Raw genomic sequence first — 20,372 nt, 5'->3', positions numbered from 1 at the left:
GAATCAACTTGTGTTGATGGTTTTAATTAGTGCATTGTTTGCTGGCATTTATTGAATGAAAAGCAGACAAAGTAATTCCTTGTATTTCTCAACTATTATCCTTTTAACCTTTTTCATTCCCAACCTACATCTGTAATCAATAAAGCTGAGACCAATTTTTAATTCCGTAAGGTTGTTCTGTCACTTTGTTTTCCTGCCAATACACTGATCTTCCACTCATAGGGTGCTAAAGGTATATCCCTTCATGGGGAGAGATCATCAGTGTGAAACACGTAACTTCTGCCGAGACTATACTTTATATATTTAGGTAAAAGCTATATTGTATTTATTTATATGTAATCAGGAAAGGCTGCTGATCTCACAATGTAGCTGCAAAAGCCCGTATAACGTGGCAGAACATTATGGACAATTAAGAGGTTGCATTTTTAATCCTTTCCGTCATCATCCACCTGTAGATACACGTCCACCTGGCTTCACAAAGTTGCCACTTTTCCAAGTGGGGCTTCAAAACAATTGAATGACATTTGTTACCCACTGGTCCTCCTCTGCCTACAAATGAGACCCAGATTCTTTGAATTTATCTTCTCCATGCAGGACAGATACAAATGGGGAATTAGTAGCTGGATTGGATGTACAGTGGTACCTCTGGTTACAAACTTAATTCATTCTGGACGTCCGTTCTTAAACTGAAACCGATCCTAACCTGAGGTACCACTTTGGCTAATGGGGCCTCCCTCTTCCACCACACTGCCATCACACAATTTCTGTTCTCATCCTGGGGCAAAGTTCTTAACCCGGGGTACTACTTCTGGGTTAGCGGAGTCTGTAACCCGAAGTGTTTGTAACTCGAGGTACCACTGTAATAAAGTGGGTCTCCCATGTCCTAGTCAAACACTCTAACCATTACATCTCACTGGCTCTCAACTGAGAGATATTGTCTGTCCATATGGTGTTAGTTAATGTAATGAAATTTTTTGTTAATACAATGGGCTGATTTTTTTGCTGAGTCTCCATAAACTCTTATTGCTCTCCCTACTAAGGAAGACCAGCTGAGACTTTGGCTATGATGTAATAATCATGTCCCCCCACTCCACCTCACCAAGAAGCAACAACCCAGCAAAGCTGATTAACTCTCCTGTAATTTTCAAAGTAATCACAATCATTTCTTTGACTCTTTGGGGAGTTCCAGTAGCTGCATGAAAACGATGAATCAAGACTTGCAGATACTATTAATATCTCCTGTGATGTTCAGAGCTTGGCCTTACACCAAGGGCTCTGCCAGACTGATCTTGATTCTTTTTCCTGCAAAAATCTGGCTTTCATAAACATCCCAGTGAGATTTTGCTGCTCAGTATCACTCAGATGAAAATGGGCAAAGAGATGAATTGTTGCCTACAAAATTCCCTGCAACATGGTAATATTTGCAATCTTGGTATTGGTGCTGCTGCCTCAGACTGTGTGCAAGTTTCCTCTTGCTCCTACCATGCTCTGTGCAGGATGGTACTTTCCATGATGTTGGTGTCAGTGCTGCTTCCTCCAGATGAGTGCAAGGCTGCTGTTGCTTCGTGTTCCATCAGTGACCCTCTTCCTATTCTTCACAAATATTTCCAGTCTGGAGATCTTGTTATTGCTGGCATTATGTCTCAAATCTATATTACTTCAAGCATAGCCTTCAATGAACCTCCTACACCTGAACTCTTCGAAGACATTATGTAAGGAAGTGTGTGTGTGTGTGTTTAAAAACCGTATCATATATCTGTAATGAATATTTTTCTGCATTTGACATATGATGAAGGGGATGCTCATTACCCTAGTGGTCAAAATTGTGGAAAACTTCAGGAAAAGCTGTATTTCTAAGGTTTGATGGCTCATAAGAACAGTATAACATAGAATGAACTTCTACAGTACATCATTAGAAAGATAATCTAATGCAGAATATAATGCCACAAACTGTGTTGAATAGCCCTGACCTGAATCCAACAGAATATCTATGGAGCTGATTAAATAAACTTTTAGTCAGAAGCAACCAAGGAATAAAGCACAAATTTTAGAAACAGTCATACAATCTTGGTTTCACATTAAAACGCCTGGTGAATTAAAATATTTGATTCATTCCATGGGATGTCATTGCAGAGCTGCAATTGCAGCAAAAGGTTTCTACAATAACATAAATGGTGAAAAGTTATTAACTACCCTTTATCATGGTTTTGTGTGCATAACTTCATTTATTTGGCTATTTGCTTGCTTTGGTGATCACTCGTAGCTGAGAAAGATTGTCTTCCATGAAGACGGTCTTAACAGTGAGTCTGTATGTGACTATGGAGTTCAATTCTGTATTCTCATGGCCTTCCACAGTGAGGACATAGATTTTCGGATGGGAGTTGATCACGGTGAGGGTTTGCCAAACATGCCTTCCTTTTAGCGTGTTTCTCACTTTCGTCCTGAATTTGAGTGTCTTCAAAGTCCATAGCACCTTTCTTAATGGCTGTTCTCCAATTGGAGTGCTTGCAGGCCAGTGTTTCCCAATTGTTGGTGTTTCAACAACATTTTTAAAGATTTTCCTTGAGAGAGTCTTTAAACCTCTTTTGTTGACCACCAGCATTACGCTTTCCATTCTTTAGTTGGGAGTAGAGTATTTGCTTTGGAAAACGATAGTCAGGCATCCGAACAACATGACCAGTCCAACAAAGCTGATGATGAAGAATCATTGCTTCAACACTGGTAATCTTTGCTTCTTCCTGTACACTGGCATTAGTTCGTGTGTCTTCCAAAGTGATGTGCAAAAATTTTCCAGAAAAACCTTTAAGGGAATCTTTCGAGGAGTTGGAGATGGTGTTTGTAAGTGGTCCATGGTTCACAAGCATACAGTAAGGTTGGTAGTACGACAGCTTTGTAAACAAGCATTTTGGTTTCCCTGCAAATGTCCCAGTCCTCAAACAGTCTGCACTTCAACCAAGAGAAAGCTGCACTCACAGAGCTCAGGCGATGCTGGATTTCAGTATCAATGTTGGCTCTTCTGGAAAGGTAGGAGAAGTTATCAACACTTTCCAGCCTTACACCATTGAGTTGGATTTGTGGCACAGCAGAAGGGTTGTTTTGTGCTTGTTGGTGCAGCACTTTGGTTTTTGGTTCTTGAGTGATAGGCCAAGTTTTTCATAATCTTCTACAGAGATATTTAGCATGATTTTGAGGTCATACAGACATACTTTCCAAAATATTTTCACAATATTGGCCATGAGTGTATGATGGTTACTGCCACTCTTTTCCTTCCACGTAGTTCTGGTGTTTAAGAGACATGGGGGCAGATCTGGTATCTCAAACCCACTTCTGCAGTGTGTGATAACCTTTCTCTTCTTATATGGTAGGATTATACCGGTCTTCAGTTTTTTTAAAAAAAAAGGTTTGCAAGGCAGCATAAAAGGTAACATCCCCATTCACTTTGTTAAGGCTTTCCACTCATTTACCATGGTGAGCGAAGGATTTCTTATTTAATATTTGACTTTAATCAAAGCCAAGTGGTAATTCATTCAGAATTAGAGGTGTTTTTATTATAAGCTTTTGGTAGCCAGACTTTTCTCCTCCCCCCCTCCTCCTCCTCCATAGAACAGAACTAGTAGCAAAGGGGGCAGCCCAGCTGTGAGGCAAATTGAAGCAGCTGCCTTTGGCCAGGGAATTCCTGCAGCTGCCATTGTAGAGCTGCCATGGCTGCCACAGTGGTGTTTAGTGAGAACTCCTAAGATCAGAGTTTATCACCACAAGACACCACCACTGTGCAGCCCCAGGAGGCCAGGCATTGGTAGGGGTGAGGCGGGGTGGGGTGGAGGAACCTCCCTGTGAGATGTGGCCTCATGTGCATGTATCTGGACATGGATGATTGTATTTAGCAGGACTGAAAGCCATGCTAGGAGTTAGATGTTCAAGGAAGCAAAACATCCAGGTTCGTGTTTCAATATATCCACACATTTTGGTGAAGGTGAACTGTTATGCACTATGTCGCTCTCCATACAGGCCAGTGACACAACTCTACCAGCATATCCTGGCTTTGGCATTTGCTGTGAAAGAGATAAATGAAAATCCCCAAATCTTGCCCAATATCTCTCTGAGTTTCCACATCTATAACAGCCATTTCAGTGCAAGCTGGACCTACCAAGCCTCCATGGAACTTCTCTCTAGCCAAGAAAGACTCCTCCCCAACTACAAGTGTGATGTTCAGGAGACTCCAAAGGTGGCCATTGGGGGGCCAAACTCCGATTTATGTCTCTACATGTCAACCATCCTGTCTACGTACAAGATGCCAAGAGTAAGAGGTCTGCATGGAACATGGGTCATCATGAAAGCCATTTACAGTTGCCTTTGACTAAGTCTCCTTGGGTTGCATGCTGGTAATTGAAGAACAAAATATCAAGGGAATGGCAACTAGTGGGTATAGGATGGTATTTTTCAATCAAAAATTTAGGTTGTGGAAAATGTGTCTGCTTCAGTTCTACACCTCCTTAAAAACTCAGGTGGAATAATTCCTCACTGAATTCCTCACTTTACTCCTGTGCAGGACTGTAACGAAATATCTGCTGCTTGTGGTAGCACAACTGTATGTTTGCTGTGCCAGCTGAAAAATTACTTATATATTTCCCAATATAACTTTAACATTCCAAATCAACAGAAATAAGTGATATTTGAATCCTGCTGAAGTAGATCCCCCTCTGCAAAACCATGGGTTATCTAGCGTGTGTGAGGTAAAGGTCAACTTCAGGCAGAAGCTGAACAAATAAGAAAGATTTATTTTGCAGAATAAAGTTAGTAAAAACAAAAGACATATCAGGAGATAAAATTATTTCAAGAAACAGTTAACTTATTAATTATTACATTAAATTTAGTTGATGTTACAGGCTTCAGAACAAGGTGGTAAACATATATCTTCTTTTTAATGTCATTTGCTTCTTTTCAGCTTGATGTTACAATTGGTAAACAATCAGCTCATTTCCATTGTTCATTACTTCAGTTTCTTAAACCTCATTGCATAGGTGTCACAGTTTCAGACTTTGGTTCTTTTACAAGGTAGTACTTTCTGTCAGTTTCCCCACCTTCTATCAATCTCACTCCTGAGGTTCTCCAAATAGCACAACAGCCCCAGGGGATCATGCCAGCCCTCTTAATGGGTTTGGGTGTCTTCTCTTTCTAGGAGATCTCTCCCCTCCTGACTGGAAGGAAACCCAAGTAGATGGGATCCTGCAGAGCTGCCATCTTCTTAAGAGGATTGAGAGGGCCCATGTGCAATGCAGCATGAGATCATGACATCATGTGCGTGATGTCACACGGCACCCTGACGTCATGCGTGTGATGCCCCGAGGAGCTGGATGCCCCTTGAATATTGAGGGGGCTCAGCCCCCCCCCCAAAGTACATTGGTGGGGAGGAAACTTCCTCGGTCCCTAGGAGTTGGTGTGCCGGGTATCCTCACAAGGCTACTTCTCCTTCATCAAACTTAGCCCTCCAGTTAACTCTTAACTGAAAACTCTTACAGTGCTCCACACACTGTCGTGGTATCTAAGCTCAGGGGCTCCTTTCTCTAGCTATAGACATTTTCCTCAGGGTGGCTCTGTCGGGATTCACAGAATGCTGTGTAAGTCAGAAAGAGTTTTCCTATTTGCCTCAAGGTGCAGCCAGGTACGCTGTCTGACTGTATGAACTGCTTCTGTAAATATTTGTATCTATATAGCTCACAATAGATAATACTGCACTGAAGAATCTGGAACTCTGAGCATTTCTGCTAAAGCACTGCGAAGAATTCGTGACAGGCTCCACCCCCGTGCTGACTGGCTGTCTTGGTAGCCATTTACCTATTATTTCCTTTATCCTCCTTTATCCTCCTTTAGATATGAAAGACAGCAAATTCTGCCATTAATATTGAGGCATCTGATCAAGACCTGTATTTTAAAATGAGCTTAAAGATATATTTGCAAATGTTTGTATGTTTCATGCCAGGCATAAAGCAGCTGGCTAAGTACTAAGGAAAATGGTGTGGAACATAACTGTGACAGCAAAAGGCAATCTAACATACTGCACTGTGAACTCTATACCCCTTTTGATATTTCGCCTTATGCACTCCACGTACCAAAAACCTCAGACCCGATGGTTGTGGTGGATATGTGGAGAATGGGCATACAAGCAACTCCCTTCCAAATGGAGTGGGACTTGTTTCCTGGGATGGGTATTACCACCAATGTGGATTATGCCCACTAGTTCGGCCAAGCGTACACGAAGAAATGCTGATATTTCTCATATAGCAGGAGGAAGTACCCAAAGTTGGAGCAATACTGATGATTGGCCACCAGAGCACATTATAGCCTATTATGAACCTGCCTCCTGGAATCCTGATGAGCTCATACAAGGGGCACGGGATCCTATTTATAATCTAAACAGAATAATTCGATTGCAAGCAGTAGTGGAACTTGTAACGGCCCAGAGTTTGAGACTTATTGCACAACAGTTGGATGAAAGTAGAGCCGCCATTTTGCAGCTGAAAATGGGAATGGATTATGTACTTGCCAGGCAGGAAGGCCTATGTGGAGTCTTGAACTTGACAGGGAATGCCTGTTGCTTTAACATTTCTGATAATGGTGAGGCAATCCGTGTGTTGGCCACAAAGATGGAGAGTATAGTACATGTCCCAGTACAAATATGGGAAGGATGGGATATGGGATGGCTCACCAATTGGTTACCTAATGTTGCAGGACTCAAAGGGATACTATTGTCTTGCTTGTTTTTCTTGACGGTAGTAGTAATGGTTTTATGTATGGTGCCATGTATCATTTCATGTTTTAGAAGTACAATTAGCAAGATGATTTCAAATGAAACTCTACCTCATATCATGGCCCTATACAGAGCTTTACCTCAGGAATATGATGAAGGTCAAGCTATCAAGGACACTTGGGATGAAGGTCCTTGAGCCTGAAAGGGGGGAATGAGGCATCTGATCAAGACCTGTATTTTAAAATGAGCTTAAAGATATATTTGCAAATGTTTGTATGTTTCATGTCAGGCATAAAGCAGCTGGCTAAGTACTTTGGCAGTTGTTTATCTTCCTGCTCTCCTGGAAAGGTTCCTCCTGATTTATAGAAGTACCACAAAGTTGTAAAAGGGAATTACAGGCTGGGAGCAAAGGTTACATTGACCCTACATATTACAGAATACAATCAAGCTGCAAAAACACTAATTAAGAGTTGGTAAATAGTAATATTTATTGTTTAACAGAAAATAATACCATGTGCCTCCCATCAGATTTGAGCCATATTTTCCTAAGGTTAAAGGGCAAGAGCTAATGGGGAAAGCAGCTGGCTGGGAAAAGGGGGTTGTAAATTGAAGAGGTTGCTTTTGAAGCTGTTTTTACTGAGTTCCTTTTCTTCTAAAAAGCTATCTATGTTATGTATGAGATTTATTGGCCTAATGTAATTATGCAAAGGATTTAGAAAGTAAGAAATGTTAGATTCTTATTTCATTGATTGTGTGTGAGAATGTGAACCCGAGATCTCTGTTTAGATAGAATTTAAAACCATGAGCCATCTGTTTTAGCCATTTGTTTTGGAGTGTAGGGGCAAAAGGGCAAAAGGTGATCTGGTAATTAAGGTGCCTTGTCGAGGCAAATGTAAGATATATGGCTACTTGTCTGCCATTTATGGATAGAAGGAAATATAGCTCTTTGTCTCCCATAAAAGGTAATAGGAAGTGGGTGTATCTTTTATGATTGGTTCTAGCAAACAGCCAATAGGAATTTCAACCAGGCTGATTGGACAGAGGCAGCCAAAGGAGGAGCAAGGGGGCTGGGCTGAGGAAATATAAGTGCTGGCCATCAGGGCTGGAGGGGGCAGAGCTTTGGTAACCATATACCACTGTGTCTCTCATTTATTTGTCTGACAAATAAATCATTATTTTAATTTCTCTATTGCTGCGTTGAATATTTCATTCCAGCTAAGCGTTAACCACAAGCAGGGTGCTACAATATAACTGCATAATTGTTCTATTTGATGAAAAGACATCAATCTCCAAGTATTTCCTGAAAGAGCAGATTATAAATAAACAGAAATACAGTGGTACCTCGGGTTACGAACTTAATTTGTTCTGGAGGTCCATTCTTAACCCCAAACCATTCTTAACATGAGGGGCGCATTCACTAATGGGGACTCCCACTGCGCACGAGCCTCTGACACACAACGTCAGCTTGCATCTGGGGGAGGAGTTCATTACTTGAGGTACTACTTCCGGGTTAGCCGAGTTTGTAACCCAAAGTGTTTGAAAGCCGAGATACCACTGTAAACAAAAAGCTGAATCCCCCTGGTTAATATATTGAAATCTTGTTTGGGGGTTTTGATACCATCATTTGTTATCACCTTTCCTCCCTTGATTTTAACAATGACCCTCTTCAGCTCATCTATGGCTCTTCTCCTGTGACGACTAATGACATTCAAGCTCTTTTCACCCACTGGATATTCCCAGATGGGACTCAGCAATATGAGGGGATCCTCCAGTTACTGCTGCATTTTCGTTGGATGTGGATTGGTGTGCTTTTAAACCCAGATGACACTGGAGAGAGATTTGTACAAAATGTTCTCCCCATCTTTGCCCAGAAGGGTATCTGTTTTGATTTTATAGAAAGTTTCCCTAAGGTTACCACTTCTGGTGAGTTTGATGAATTCGTGGAAGAAGGTTCTAAAACAACCGGCATCATTGTGGGAAGCACTGCCAATGTTGTGGTTGTACATGGTGAAATTCACACAATTATGGCAATGAGAGCAATACCCAGACTTGCAGAAACGAATGATGTGCCAATACAAGGAAATACAAAAGTCTGGATTATGACAGCCCAGATGGATTTCACCTCATTTCCCTTTCAAAGAGGTTGGGACATCACATTCCTCCATGGGGCTCTATCCTTTGCAGTTCACTCTAAGGATCTTCCAGGATTCCAGAAATTTATTCAGATGAGAAACCCTACCTTGGAAAAAGAAGATCATTTTCTCAGGGTTTTCTGGGAAGAGGCATTTAATTGTGGTTTTCCCGACCCTGCTTCAGAGAAGAAAGATGGCAAATTCTGCACTGGGGAGGAGAATATTGAGAGCCTTCCTGGGTCTGTTTTTGAAACGAGCATAACAGCCCACAGCTACAGCATCTACAATGCAATCTATATTTTGGCACATGCTTTGCACACCATTCAGTCCACCAAATTAAACTACGGAGCAATGGCAGGTGGAGCAAGGTGGAAACTTACAGATCTTCAGCCGTGGCAGGTAATGTTGTCTTCCAGTTAATGCAGATGTCTGTAATCAACTCTGGAGCTGAGCTAAAAGGGGGACTTTTCTTGAATACCTCTGTCAGTAGGGGAAACTCATTCCTCTTTCCTATCAGGGAGGAAGTGGCTATCCACTTAATGGTTAGGAGAACATAATGGATGAAATGCTGCCATCACTTTAAAGTGGGTTCAGTTGCCCTTGGAATAGCAAAACATGGCCATAGATGGCTTGGTAAACCATATCACCCTATCACAATTTGCACAAAGGCAGCCCTGTATCCCTGGAAAGTGACGAGCAGCTTATTTACACAGCTTATCCACCTATATGAAGGAATATCCTGTCTAATATTTTTGGTCTATGTTCTATGAAATTTATGCCAAGACTAACTTTAATTCTTAAAAGAACCACATTTTACCACTACAATAAACATTACTACAATTGAAATTATACTTCACAAAACATTTAAAATGAATATTGTGCTCTGCAATGTCCCTGTTTTGTATATCCTCATGAGCAGGGCTTTTTTCAGTCGGAACTCGCTGGAACTCAGTTCTCTCCCCTCTCAGGGGGGCACCATTCCATTCCAAGGGAACGAGGGAGGTGTTTGTGGTGAGTTCCAGCACCTCTTTTTCTAGAAAACAGCACTGGTCATTAATTCCTTTTTCCTTTTTAGCTCCATCCATTTCTGAAGAAGAGACTCATTAAAAACAGAGAAAGGAAAACACTAACATACAACTTTTAAATGGACCACAAACAATAGCTCTTAAATGTTAAAGATAAGCACTCTATTTGTATGAATATTTCAAATATTTAATTATTTTTGGCATCTTCATCATTTGCTTTTTTCATCTTCAAACTTAGCTCCACCACTTTCTGGAAAGTGTTTCACTTAATAATAGTGTTGGGGAAGAAGTTTCCTTTGACCAAAATGGGAAATTAATAGCTGGATTTGATATAATAAATTGGGTCACATTCCCAAATCAGTCATTTCTGAGAGTCAAAGTTGGAACAATGGAACCACAAGCTCCCCCAGAAAAGAGGTTAACCATTCATGATGATGGTATCATGTGGCCCAACTGGTTCAACCAGGTAAGAATCTGTTCAGGGTTTTCTCTATGTGTTGTTTCATTGCAACACATTGAATCATCAATTATCAGGGACTTCCGGGTTGGTGCCATCGTCTAATGGCGGATTCCCTCCGAGCTCCGGAGGGAATCTGCTCAACAGGGGTTGGGTTCTGCCGCGGCGGCGACACGGGGACCCTTAGAAACCACAGGCGCTGAAGCCTGTGGACCTGGTGACTCGGCAGGCACCATTTGCGCCCCCCCCGACCCGCAAAGGAGCCTTTTTAAAGGCTCTGGAACGGGGGACGGAGAGCGGCGTGGTGCTGTGAGTCGACTGCTTCCCCTGCTGAGTGAAGCCGCATGCCATGGACGGAGAGCGCTAACTTCTTCCTCGGAACATTTGGATTAAAAGTAACGACCCGTGAGTAACACGGTAATTGGACTTAAAAGAGAAATTTTCTTTGGGAATTAGGCACGATCGGGTAAGGTGTTAAAAGGAAGTCCGCCTACCCGCCTTGTAAACATCGTAAAGCAAGGATTTTATTACTAAGGTTGTGAGAATACCTTTCTTCTTTGTGGAGAAAAGCAATTAACTTTACGTTGGGGCAATTTAAGTGATTGTGCTGGAGGATAAGAGCTAACATTGAGAACGGAATTCACCCCTCCCCCAAGACCCGGGAGCGATCGGTGAGAGAGCCTGCGGAAGAGGCATAAAGACTTTGACAGCTGTCAAACTAGCTGTCAAAGTTGGAAGAAAAGGGAAATTTTGTTTTTGCTGACTTTGCTGGTTATATTCGCTACAATTTGGTAACAAACTGTTAAAATAAAGAAGAAAAGGCTAACTTGGCTTTTGGGTGGGAATTGGAAGACATTAAGAAACTAGAATCCCTCTAGAGGGGGTTCAGGACATTACAAAAATGGCTGTAAGTGGAAAAATACTGGCTGAACTGGAGAAGACCTTCTCTCTCCTGGGAAAACTGCAGGAACAGACGGATGTTTTGACTGTGAACGTCACAATATTGAAGGTGACAGTAAATAAAGTTGCTGAGCCTAGAAGAGATATGATTCAAGTTCCTGCAGATGAACAGGGAAGTGTTGTTGTTGATCTAAAAATCCTTACAGCCAAACAAGAAAAGAAACTTGAGCCATCTGAGAAGGTGTTTAAAGAGGAACATAAGGATCTGAAGGAAAAAGAAGGAGGAGCTATGATGTCGCAGATGATTAAGGAGAGCCAGAGGCCTGTTAAGATGGATACAAAGGAAAATAAGAACAGGATGATGAAAATTTGGTCTGAATTGAAGAATGGAAATTGGAGAGATCTCCTTATATGGAGATCTGAAGACATATGGAATACAAACTTGGCTAATGTGGAAATTGGAGCCTTTGGGACATTTGGACCTATGAGAAGTAAGAAACAAGATCTTGGCTCCATTGTTAAATATGGAGGTCTGGCTGGAAGAAATATGGACCTTATTGGAACAGAGCTTCTTCGAGATTCGGGTTTTAAAATAAAGGACTATCAAAAAAACCGGCAGAGAGGAACTGAGAGAGAGTTAAGTGCCTCAGACGTGAGGTCGCCAGGTTGACTGCAGATGGACTGATGGACTTTGGTTGGGGTTCGAAACCGGAAAAGGGGGTGGTGGGGCTTTGGGAATCCAAAGGGTGTATAAATATATTTTGTTTAAATTAAGTTGGTTTTGCCACTAACATAAAAATGGGGATTTCGGGGAAGGGATTTGGGGCCGACCTTAGAAAAAGATTGTTAAGAATAAGTGTTGATGTATAAAAATTGAGGTTTTTAAGTTAAAATGGGTTAATTAAACTGATGGGGTGAATTTAGGAAAAGTATTTTAAGAATAAGTATTGTTATATAAAGATTGAGGTTTATAAGTTAAAATTGGTTAAGTAAAATGAATTAGAGAAAATAAGGTAAAGTGTGGGGACAAGAATTTGCTGAGCTAAAAATTGGAATTGGAATGCAAGAGGGGCAGGTGTGGGGAAGTCAAGGAAATTGGTTATGGAAAGTAAGTAATGTAAACTTTTTCAACTGTTGCTTTTTCTTTTTCTTTTTTCTCTTTTTTCTCGTTTTTGTCTTTCTTTGTTATTTTTTGAAAATTTCAATAAAAATATATTATAAAAAAAAGAATCATCAATTATCAGAATCAGACTTAATCTGTGCAGGAAATATCAGGCTGTAGCACTGATAAAAGGAAAGCTATCTTGTTTCTATGTCTATTTGCAGAAGTGTCTCAGCTATAAAGAAAGTGTCACTAGTCAATGAAATTTGAGGAAGCCCAGTATGTCTTTTAATTAGTATATACATTATTATTGTTCCTCCCTTCATTCTCAGGATTCTGCACAGGGCCCCAACCCATTCTGGGGCTGGGTCAGGGAACACCTGGGCCAAAATCAACTTCCTTCAGACAATATGGCCGAAAGTAGAAAAATTTAATCTGGCTTGGAACTGGTGAAGAAGACCCCTGCAGCCAGCAGGATTGGACCCTCTACTCATTAGCAGGCTCAATCCTGCTCAATTTGACTGCACTCATGTGTTCCCCTGCTTGGAACAGGCACACATATCCAAAGTGCAGTGTGGGGCTATTAGAAAGTTCTGTTGCAAAGAGCTCTGTGCTGCTCTTTGCAGATGCTGCCTGCCTTTCCTTCAGAATCAGCCCCATTCAGTTTCAGATTTGACCAATTCTGTTCCACAGCCCTACTTTGTACCACGCAATTACTCCAGGAAGAGTCAATCAATTATTTAAACATTATCATTGGTTTGCAGCATTATGCTAAACATACTCCTTTACATTGGCTGCTGAGCTAAATGATTAACAGTGAATGTTCACAGAAACCGCAGGTACAAACTATTATTTTTAGCAGCTGGCTCCGCAAAAGTAGATTTTAAGATACATGCAGGTCATGAAGAAGGTAACTCTGCAAGCAAACAGCACTGCAAGAATCAATCAAAAGCCAACAATTACAGCTGCAATCAAAGTTATTCAACCCCCATTGCAAATCAGGTTTATTATCAAAATTTACAGACTTTCAGCTGTTTGCAAAAGTAGCTCAACTCAATGGATGCTTCAAGTGGTTTCCCCAAATTCAGCTGAAAATGCAACTCATAATGGCTTCTTCAGCCTCACTGTTATTCACCCCCAGAATAGAATCCATCAAAACAGCACAAATACAACAGGTATTGGCTCAAGCACACCTGATGCACACCTGATGCAACTAATCAAGGGCTACAGGTGTGCTTGCGCTGGAACACATGAAATGCTTGAACTCGCAAGGGGTTTCTTGAGTGTCAAATGTTGCTGTATATTAGCTATATTTCTAAGTCAGGAGAATGGTCCAAGAAGATAAGAGAAGAGGTCATCACCCTTCACAAAAAAGATACAAGTATACAAAAAGAAAGCAAAGTCACTGAATGTTCCCAGAGAAACCATTGGAAGCACAGCTTGAAAGTTCTAAGTTAAAGGAACAGTGGTTAGACTACCAGGATGGGACAGAATTTCAATAATTTCTATTGCAACTGTAAGTCAAATGCACTATATTCATGAGATACTGACCCAATAAGCTTTCACCTGAACATTTTCTAATTTGATAAGATATTGCCTTGCTAATCTCTGAAGAAGTTCAAATACTTACTAATATGGTTTTCATAAAGGCAAAGGTACTGGAGTAATGGTAGAAGTTTCCATACTACCATTAGTGCTGGATTTAAGATTATCTTCAGATAAAACAAAAAACCTATAGGAAGCTATTGCTTAACTATCATTTTTACTATTTGAAGATAAGTCCCAAACGATTTCCTTCTTTCATTTATGAACAGGCACAACCCACTTCTCTGTGTAATGAGAATTGTCATGTAGGTTATAGAAAGAACAAGAAGGAAGGAAAGCCATTCTGCTGCTATGATTGCCTTCCGTGTCCAGAAGGAAAGATCTCAAACAAGGAGGGTAAGGAATGCATCACACACACACACACACACACACAAACCCCTGTCATGTTTTTTTTACCTGTGCATCAGAAGCGGTTTTCTCTAATGGGAAAACAGTATGGAAGTAGCCAATATATATTCTGGCATCTCTTAGCTGCATTATGACAATTTGAGGACAGAATACCTTTTTGTTTTAATAAGATTTGTTTTTTCCATTTTCATTTTCAGACATGGACAACTGTTTAGAATGCCCTGGAGATCAATATGCAAACAATGAACAGGACGGCTGCCTCCCCAAAGACAAAACATTCTTGTCTTATGGAGAACCATTGGGGATCAGTTTGGCCATGTTGGCCCTCTTCTTTTCCTGCATCACAGCTTTGGTGCTTCAAATATTCGCAAAGCACAGAGATACTCCCATAGTTAAAGCCAACAACCGCAACCTCACTTATATTCTCCTCCTTTCCCTCCTGCTGTCCTTCCTTTGTGCTCTGCTCTTCATTGGCCAGCCTCAGGAAGTCACCTGCCTCCTTCGACAAACTGCTTTTGGCATGATCTTCTCAGTGGCAATTTCATGCATATTGGCCAAAACTGCCATTGTGGTTCTAGCTTTCATGGCCACCAAGCCAGGGTCCCGAATGAGGAAGTGGGTAGGGAAGCCATTGGGCACCCCAATTGTTTTTTCCTGCTCCCTTATTCAAGCCACAATCTGTAGCATATGGCTGGCAACTTCTCCTCCTTTCCCAGACGTTGACATGCACTCAATGACTAAAAAAATAATACTAGAATGTAATGAAGGCTCCACTGTCATGTTTTATTGTGTCCTGGGATTCATGGGTTGGCTGGCCATTGTGAGCTTCATGGTGGCTTTCCTAGCTAGAAAGTTGCCTGACAGTTTCAATGAAGCCAAATTTATCACTTTCAGCATGTTGGTCTTTTGCAGTGTGTGGTTGTCCTTTGTTCCATCCTACTTGAGCACCAAGGGGAAATATATGGTGGCTGTGGAGATCTTCTCCATCTTGGCCTCCAGTTGTGGGTTACTGGGCTGCATCTTTATCCCCAAATGCTATGTTATTTTACTGAGGCCTGAGCTGAATAGCAGGGAGCAGCTAATAAGGAGACAGTTTTAAATAATCCAGAAGTCTGAAAAATGCTTGCAATTCTGGGTGTCTGTTATTGCTGTTTTAATTACGTGTATGTAATTAGAAATCTGGGATACTCATGTCCCTAGAAATTAAGGAATCAACAAGTAAACAAATAATTAAAGAATTAACAAGTAAACAATAAAAAAGATCTGGAGCAGCTCCAAGAATTCCTTTGGGAGAAACTGAGAGGATACAATCAGGACAGTAGTGAATTGCTTAATTATTTCCATCACTGCCACTGATTTGGATCTTTACTGATTCTGTGGCAATGCCTTTGAGCACAACTGGCTTGGCACATTACCTGGATTGCAACAAAAAATGGGATGAATCCGTCAACCATCACAAATCCACCTAACAGTGCCCTCATTCCACTCAGAAGATGGGGGGGAGGGGGAGAGACTTTGTCCAAAGCCTTACTGAAATAAAGATACAGCACTACACTAACCTTTTCTGTAAGGAAATGTAACACTCTTTATTGCACCTGCAACTGGATCCTGCATTATTTTAAGTGTATTTCCTCTCTCCCCTTAACTGGTATACAAGGAAACACCTCTGTGGTACAAAATCCTGAAAATCATGTCTTCATTGGTGACACATGTACAGCTGGGGGAAATAGTGCAGGTGTGACTGAGGAAGAGTGTTGGGGAAAATAGGAAGTTCCCTTCAGATCAACAGTTTGCAGCTGGACTGCTTGCTTGCCTGGGGCACTTGCAATTACAAGAGAACTACTCAATAACAAATATGCTTCATTATTTTGATCTTACTAGAAGTCACAGAGCTCAATGCTCTAAGGAGATAACTTTGGAACTGGTAATTATCTCAAATTGCTGGGATTGATCATTCATCTTCCCAAATCCCCTGTACACTTTTTCAGGCCATGAACACAATCAATGTCAGAATGTGAAAGTATATATAAAATAAAATCTGTGTCATTCAGAGCCCACATGAGACATTCTGAACATGCAGGTTTTCAGATCTTTGGCTTTTTCCCTTTATCAAAATAATCCAAAAGTCATTCAATGAGATTTCTTGTAATGCAGTTTATGGTAGATAAGATAGAAAACTGACTTTCAGCATCCCCTTTGGCCCCAAGATGGTCAGAACATTTCTGGTGCTGATCCTTCTCTTCCTGTGGCTGCAGTTGCCTCCAACTGAGAGCAAGGAACACTCTGCTAGATGCACCATGATGGAGCCTTTCCAGCTTCCATACCAGAATTATCAGAGAGGGGACCTAGTCATTGGAGGAATTGTTTCTTATTTCGGCTTTGTATTTGAAGAAATGGATTTCCATGAGCACCCAAACACAAAGCTTACAGATGATCTTTTGTAAGTAAAAAAACCCTATCCTTCATAGCGTACTCTGGGTGAGCTCATGTATGCTACAATTACACCAAACATACAGTGGCGTCCTCAGAACACATTTCCATGTGACTTTTTTTCCAGTAGGAATGTTGAACATATGTTTTCTTCTTTTTACATTGTGATCTTGTCAGCTTCTTCTTCGTTGCTTTATTCTGCTCCTTGAGGTTTCTATCTTCTGCCTGTTTTGCTTCCTCATCACCTGATCCCATGGCTCTCACCGCCTTCTCCCAACTTCATCCTCAACCTCCCTCTGCATTTCCTTTCACACCATTAACATTTGGTTTTCCTTTGCAGTAAAGCTTGATCCTCACATTCACAATCAGAATCACTTAATCTGACAGTCACATATGCTGTGAAACGTGAATATCATAGATTTTAGATTATATTCTCTGCTTTGCAATGTAAACCATATTTGATAATAAAAAGAGAACTTGCAAACTTGTTTTTGCAAAACAAAGTAGTATCTATCTGGCTTATTTGCAGAGTAGACCCACTGAAATTAATACACCTAAGTTAGTCTGATCTATTAATCATAATAGGTCTTCTCTGAGTATGAATAACATTGACTACGGTATTTTTTGTACAACTCCAATCTTATTTGAAGGAGGGAAAGATGGAAATTCCGTTACTAAGAAAGAATATATCCTGTTCCACCTGATGTGGAAGCCACACCACCTACACCAAACTCTAACTATCTGAGAGGCTCCAGTCAAAATGTCTGACTTGGCAACTTCTCATCCAGTGAGTGTCTGTTGGTTGCTGAAAGAAAATAAGGAATTAAGAGAAGGATGTGGCAATCGAGTCCCCCTTTGCAACATTAGCACAGGAGGAATGGCCGCCTGTGAGGCTAGCCGCCTGTTAGCCGCCTGTGAGGACCCATAATTTTAGGCAGCAGTGGTAAACCTGCAGATAAGAGATTAATTTACATACAGTATGTGTCTTTCAGGATATGAATGTTCTGCACAAAATTAAACACTTTTTAGATGCAATATTCTTAAAGCTGACTGAATATTGTTCCTCGGTTTCAGCTATGAACTGTCAAGAGTCACAATGCATATATGGTTTGCTTGTCTGTTTTTTGCTTATTTCTTCTATTTAATCTTTTGGGATTTGCCAGAGAAAGCCAGAAAGTTACCTATTTGCTTAAGAGGGAGAGGATGAGAATACCTCTGACACAAAGTATAACTCTTTTATTAGAGAAATACTGAAGAACTACCAGAATACTCTCTCCCTGGTGTTTGCTGTCAAAGAAATAAACAAGAACCCAAATATCCTACCAAATATGAGCTTTGGGTTTCACGTCTATGATAGCTATGTAAATGCAAGGATGACTTATCAGAACACCTTGAAACTTCTCTCCATCACAGAAAGGATTGTCCCCAACTTCAAATGTGACAAGAAAGAACAAAAGATCGCTGTTATTGGGGGACTTGACTTTGACATCTCTCTCCACATGGCTACTGTCTTAGGCATCTACAAGATTCCACAGGTATAGTAAGTGTGGGGGCTGTCAAGCTCTTCTGTCTCTGGTACAATAGTTATCTTCTGGGTTCTCAATACTTTCTTTTGCTTTGGTTCATTCTTATGAGAAAGTGAAATAAAAAAACTGATAAAAACATCTGGGGGAGTTTTGCAGTGGTGGTTGGAGGAGAGGGGCTTTGGTACTTGCCTGACTTTGTCCCCCATGTGTCACTGGGAAGCAGCAGGGAGGTTGGAACTGGGCAAATGAAGCAGCAGGAGTCTTCCTCCTGCTCCCAGAAAACTGCACAAGGCCAGCTGCAAGAGGTCAGAGAAACCCTGCTCCTCTTCCAAACCAACAGCACCTGGAGATATGCATAATGTTCTTGTGAATTCAACATGCATCCATAAATGGAGTCGACTAATTCTCATGAGTTTTTCTCTTTAAGCAGATACTTGGGATGAACCATAACCATTTGTTCTAACTCTCCAATTCTTGTGGGGTTGATTTCTTCCTCCAGATTGCTTACTGTGTATTAGCTCCAGGGAGAAGCCCGGAGTTGCAGCCCCAGACATTCTACCGAACGGTGCCCAATGAGAAATATCAATATGCAGGGATTGTCATGCTACTGCTACATTTCCAGTGGACGTGGGTAGGAATTGTGGCATCCGATGATGAAAATGGAGAGACCTTTATGCAAAGCTTAGTGCCAATGCTTTCCCAGCATGGAGTCTGTACAGCTTTCAATGAAAAATTACCAGCCTTATCTCAGGGTCTAGATAATTTTAGTTTCTTGGAACGCATTCGGGCCAAGTCCTCATTCCTGATGGCCTCAGATGTTAACATATTGGTTCTGTGTGCAGAACCTCAGACCATTGCAGTTGTGAAATGGATGCAATATTTCTTTTCATTAGCAGAAGATGTTGCAGAGAAGTCTACAGGCACCGTGTGGATTTTGACAGCCCAGTGGGCTTTCTCTTCAGAAACAATTCAAAGGTATTATGATATACAAGTCTTTGGTGGTGCCTTGTCTTTTGCAATTCACACAGAGAAAGTCCAGGGATTTAAAGACTTCCTTCAGACCCTGAACCCCAACTCTCCAAAGGGAGATGGGTTCCTCCAGGCTTTTTGGCAACAGGCATTCAACTGTTTGTTTTCTGCTTCCATTGGGCACAAGGAAAACACAAAGACCTGCACTGGCCATGAGAGTCTGGAGAGCCTTCCTGGGCATATTTTTGAAATGACCATGACTGGCCAAAGTTACAGTATCTATAATGCGGTTTATGCCATTGCACATACTTTACATCAGATGCACTCATCCAGGTCAAAACGCAGAATGATGGCAGGCAGAGGTGGGCTCGATCCTCCAAAACTGCAACCTTGGCAGGTAAGATTTCCTGTTCAGAACAAAGATTGCTTGGGGCTAATCTAATGGGTGGTGACACACAGTCCATAGGATGAATACACACAAACACAAAGACATAGATATACACACACAACCTCTTAAAGTTTTTACCTTTCCTCTGCAACTATTCCCACATTCTTTTCAGTCCTTAACTGTTTTCCTTTTCCTTCAAGCTGAAGGAGCCACAATCAAGACAGGACCTGTACTTCCCTTCCATTTGCAGGAGTAGTTGAAGGAGTTATGGCACTCTGTACCCTTTCCCTGCCTCTCTGGGAACATGGGCTGTCAAGACGTGTGGAAGCATCTCTTTCTGAGGAAAAGTAAATAAACACAGAGACAGAAACAGAGAGAGAGAGTGTGTGAGAGAGAGCAGGGAAAACCCACCATGAGCTGCTCTCCATTTTGTTTTCCCTCTCTCCCTGCACACCCAACTTGCAGGAGGGGCAGTTCCAGGGCTTCCTGACATGGCACCATTTTGCCTTTGCACACGGACCCCAGAGCTGAACCCTCATGCAAGTGGCAGGCCAGCTGTACTTGTTAGAAATACTTGGGTGCTCCAAATGTTGTAGGCTGCACAGTTTTGGACTACTTTCCATTGTGTGAAATATATGGATTGATACTTTCTCCTTTCTATAATCCATAAAAGCTCTCCTTTTTAAAACCTTGCCTTTGTTTTCTTCTGTCTAGCTGCACTCGTTCTTGAGGAGTATCTCCT

The 20,372-nt window shown here is 41.4% G+C and overlaps 1 protein-coding gene across 1 annotated transcript; it reads left to right on the top strand.

Moving 5' to 3' along the window:
• Positions 1 to 8,541: 8,541 nt before the first annotated feature.
• On the top strand, positions 8,542 to 15,416 carry LOC128404228 (vomeronasal type-2 receptor 26-like). Its single transcript, XM_053369723.1, has 4 exons — positions 8,542 to 9,279; positions 10,144 to 10,371; positions 14,179 to 14,305; positions 14,515 to 15,416. Exons 1-4 carry the CDS (start codon positions 8,542 to 8,544, stop codon positions 15,414 to 15,416), a joined length of 1,995 nt encoding a protein of 664 aa, XP_053225698.1.
• Positions 15,417 to 20,372: the final 4,956 nt, after the last annotated feature.

The sequence above is a fragment of the Podarcis raffonei genome, chromosome 16 (assembly GCF_027172205.1).
Source record: "Podarcis raffonei isolate rPodRaf1 chromosome 16, rPodRaf1.pri, whole genome shotgun sequence".
Lineage (NCBI taxonomy): Eukaryota > Metazoa > Chordata > Lepidosauria > Squamata > Lacertidae > Podarcis > Podarcis raffonei.
The sequence above is the reverse complement of the archived record's forward strand: the minus strand, read 5'-3'. Positions and strand labels throughout refer to the sequence as shown.

Excerpts from the sequence above, each read along its gene's own strand:
- LOC128404228 (XM_053369723.1), top strand. The coding sequence starts at position 8,542 with ATGTGGATTGGTGTGCTTTTAAACCCAGATGACACTGGAGAGAGATTT. Across the intron at positions 9,280-10,143 it reads CAGATCTTCAGCCGTGGCAG|CTCCACCACTTTCTGGAAAG; the intron begins GTAATGTTGTCT and ends CTTCAAACTTAG. Across the intron at positions 14,306-14,514 it reads AAAGATCTCAAACAAGGAGG|ACATGGACAACTGTTTAGAA; the intron begins GTAAGGAATGCA and ends TTTCATTTTCAG.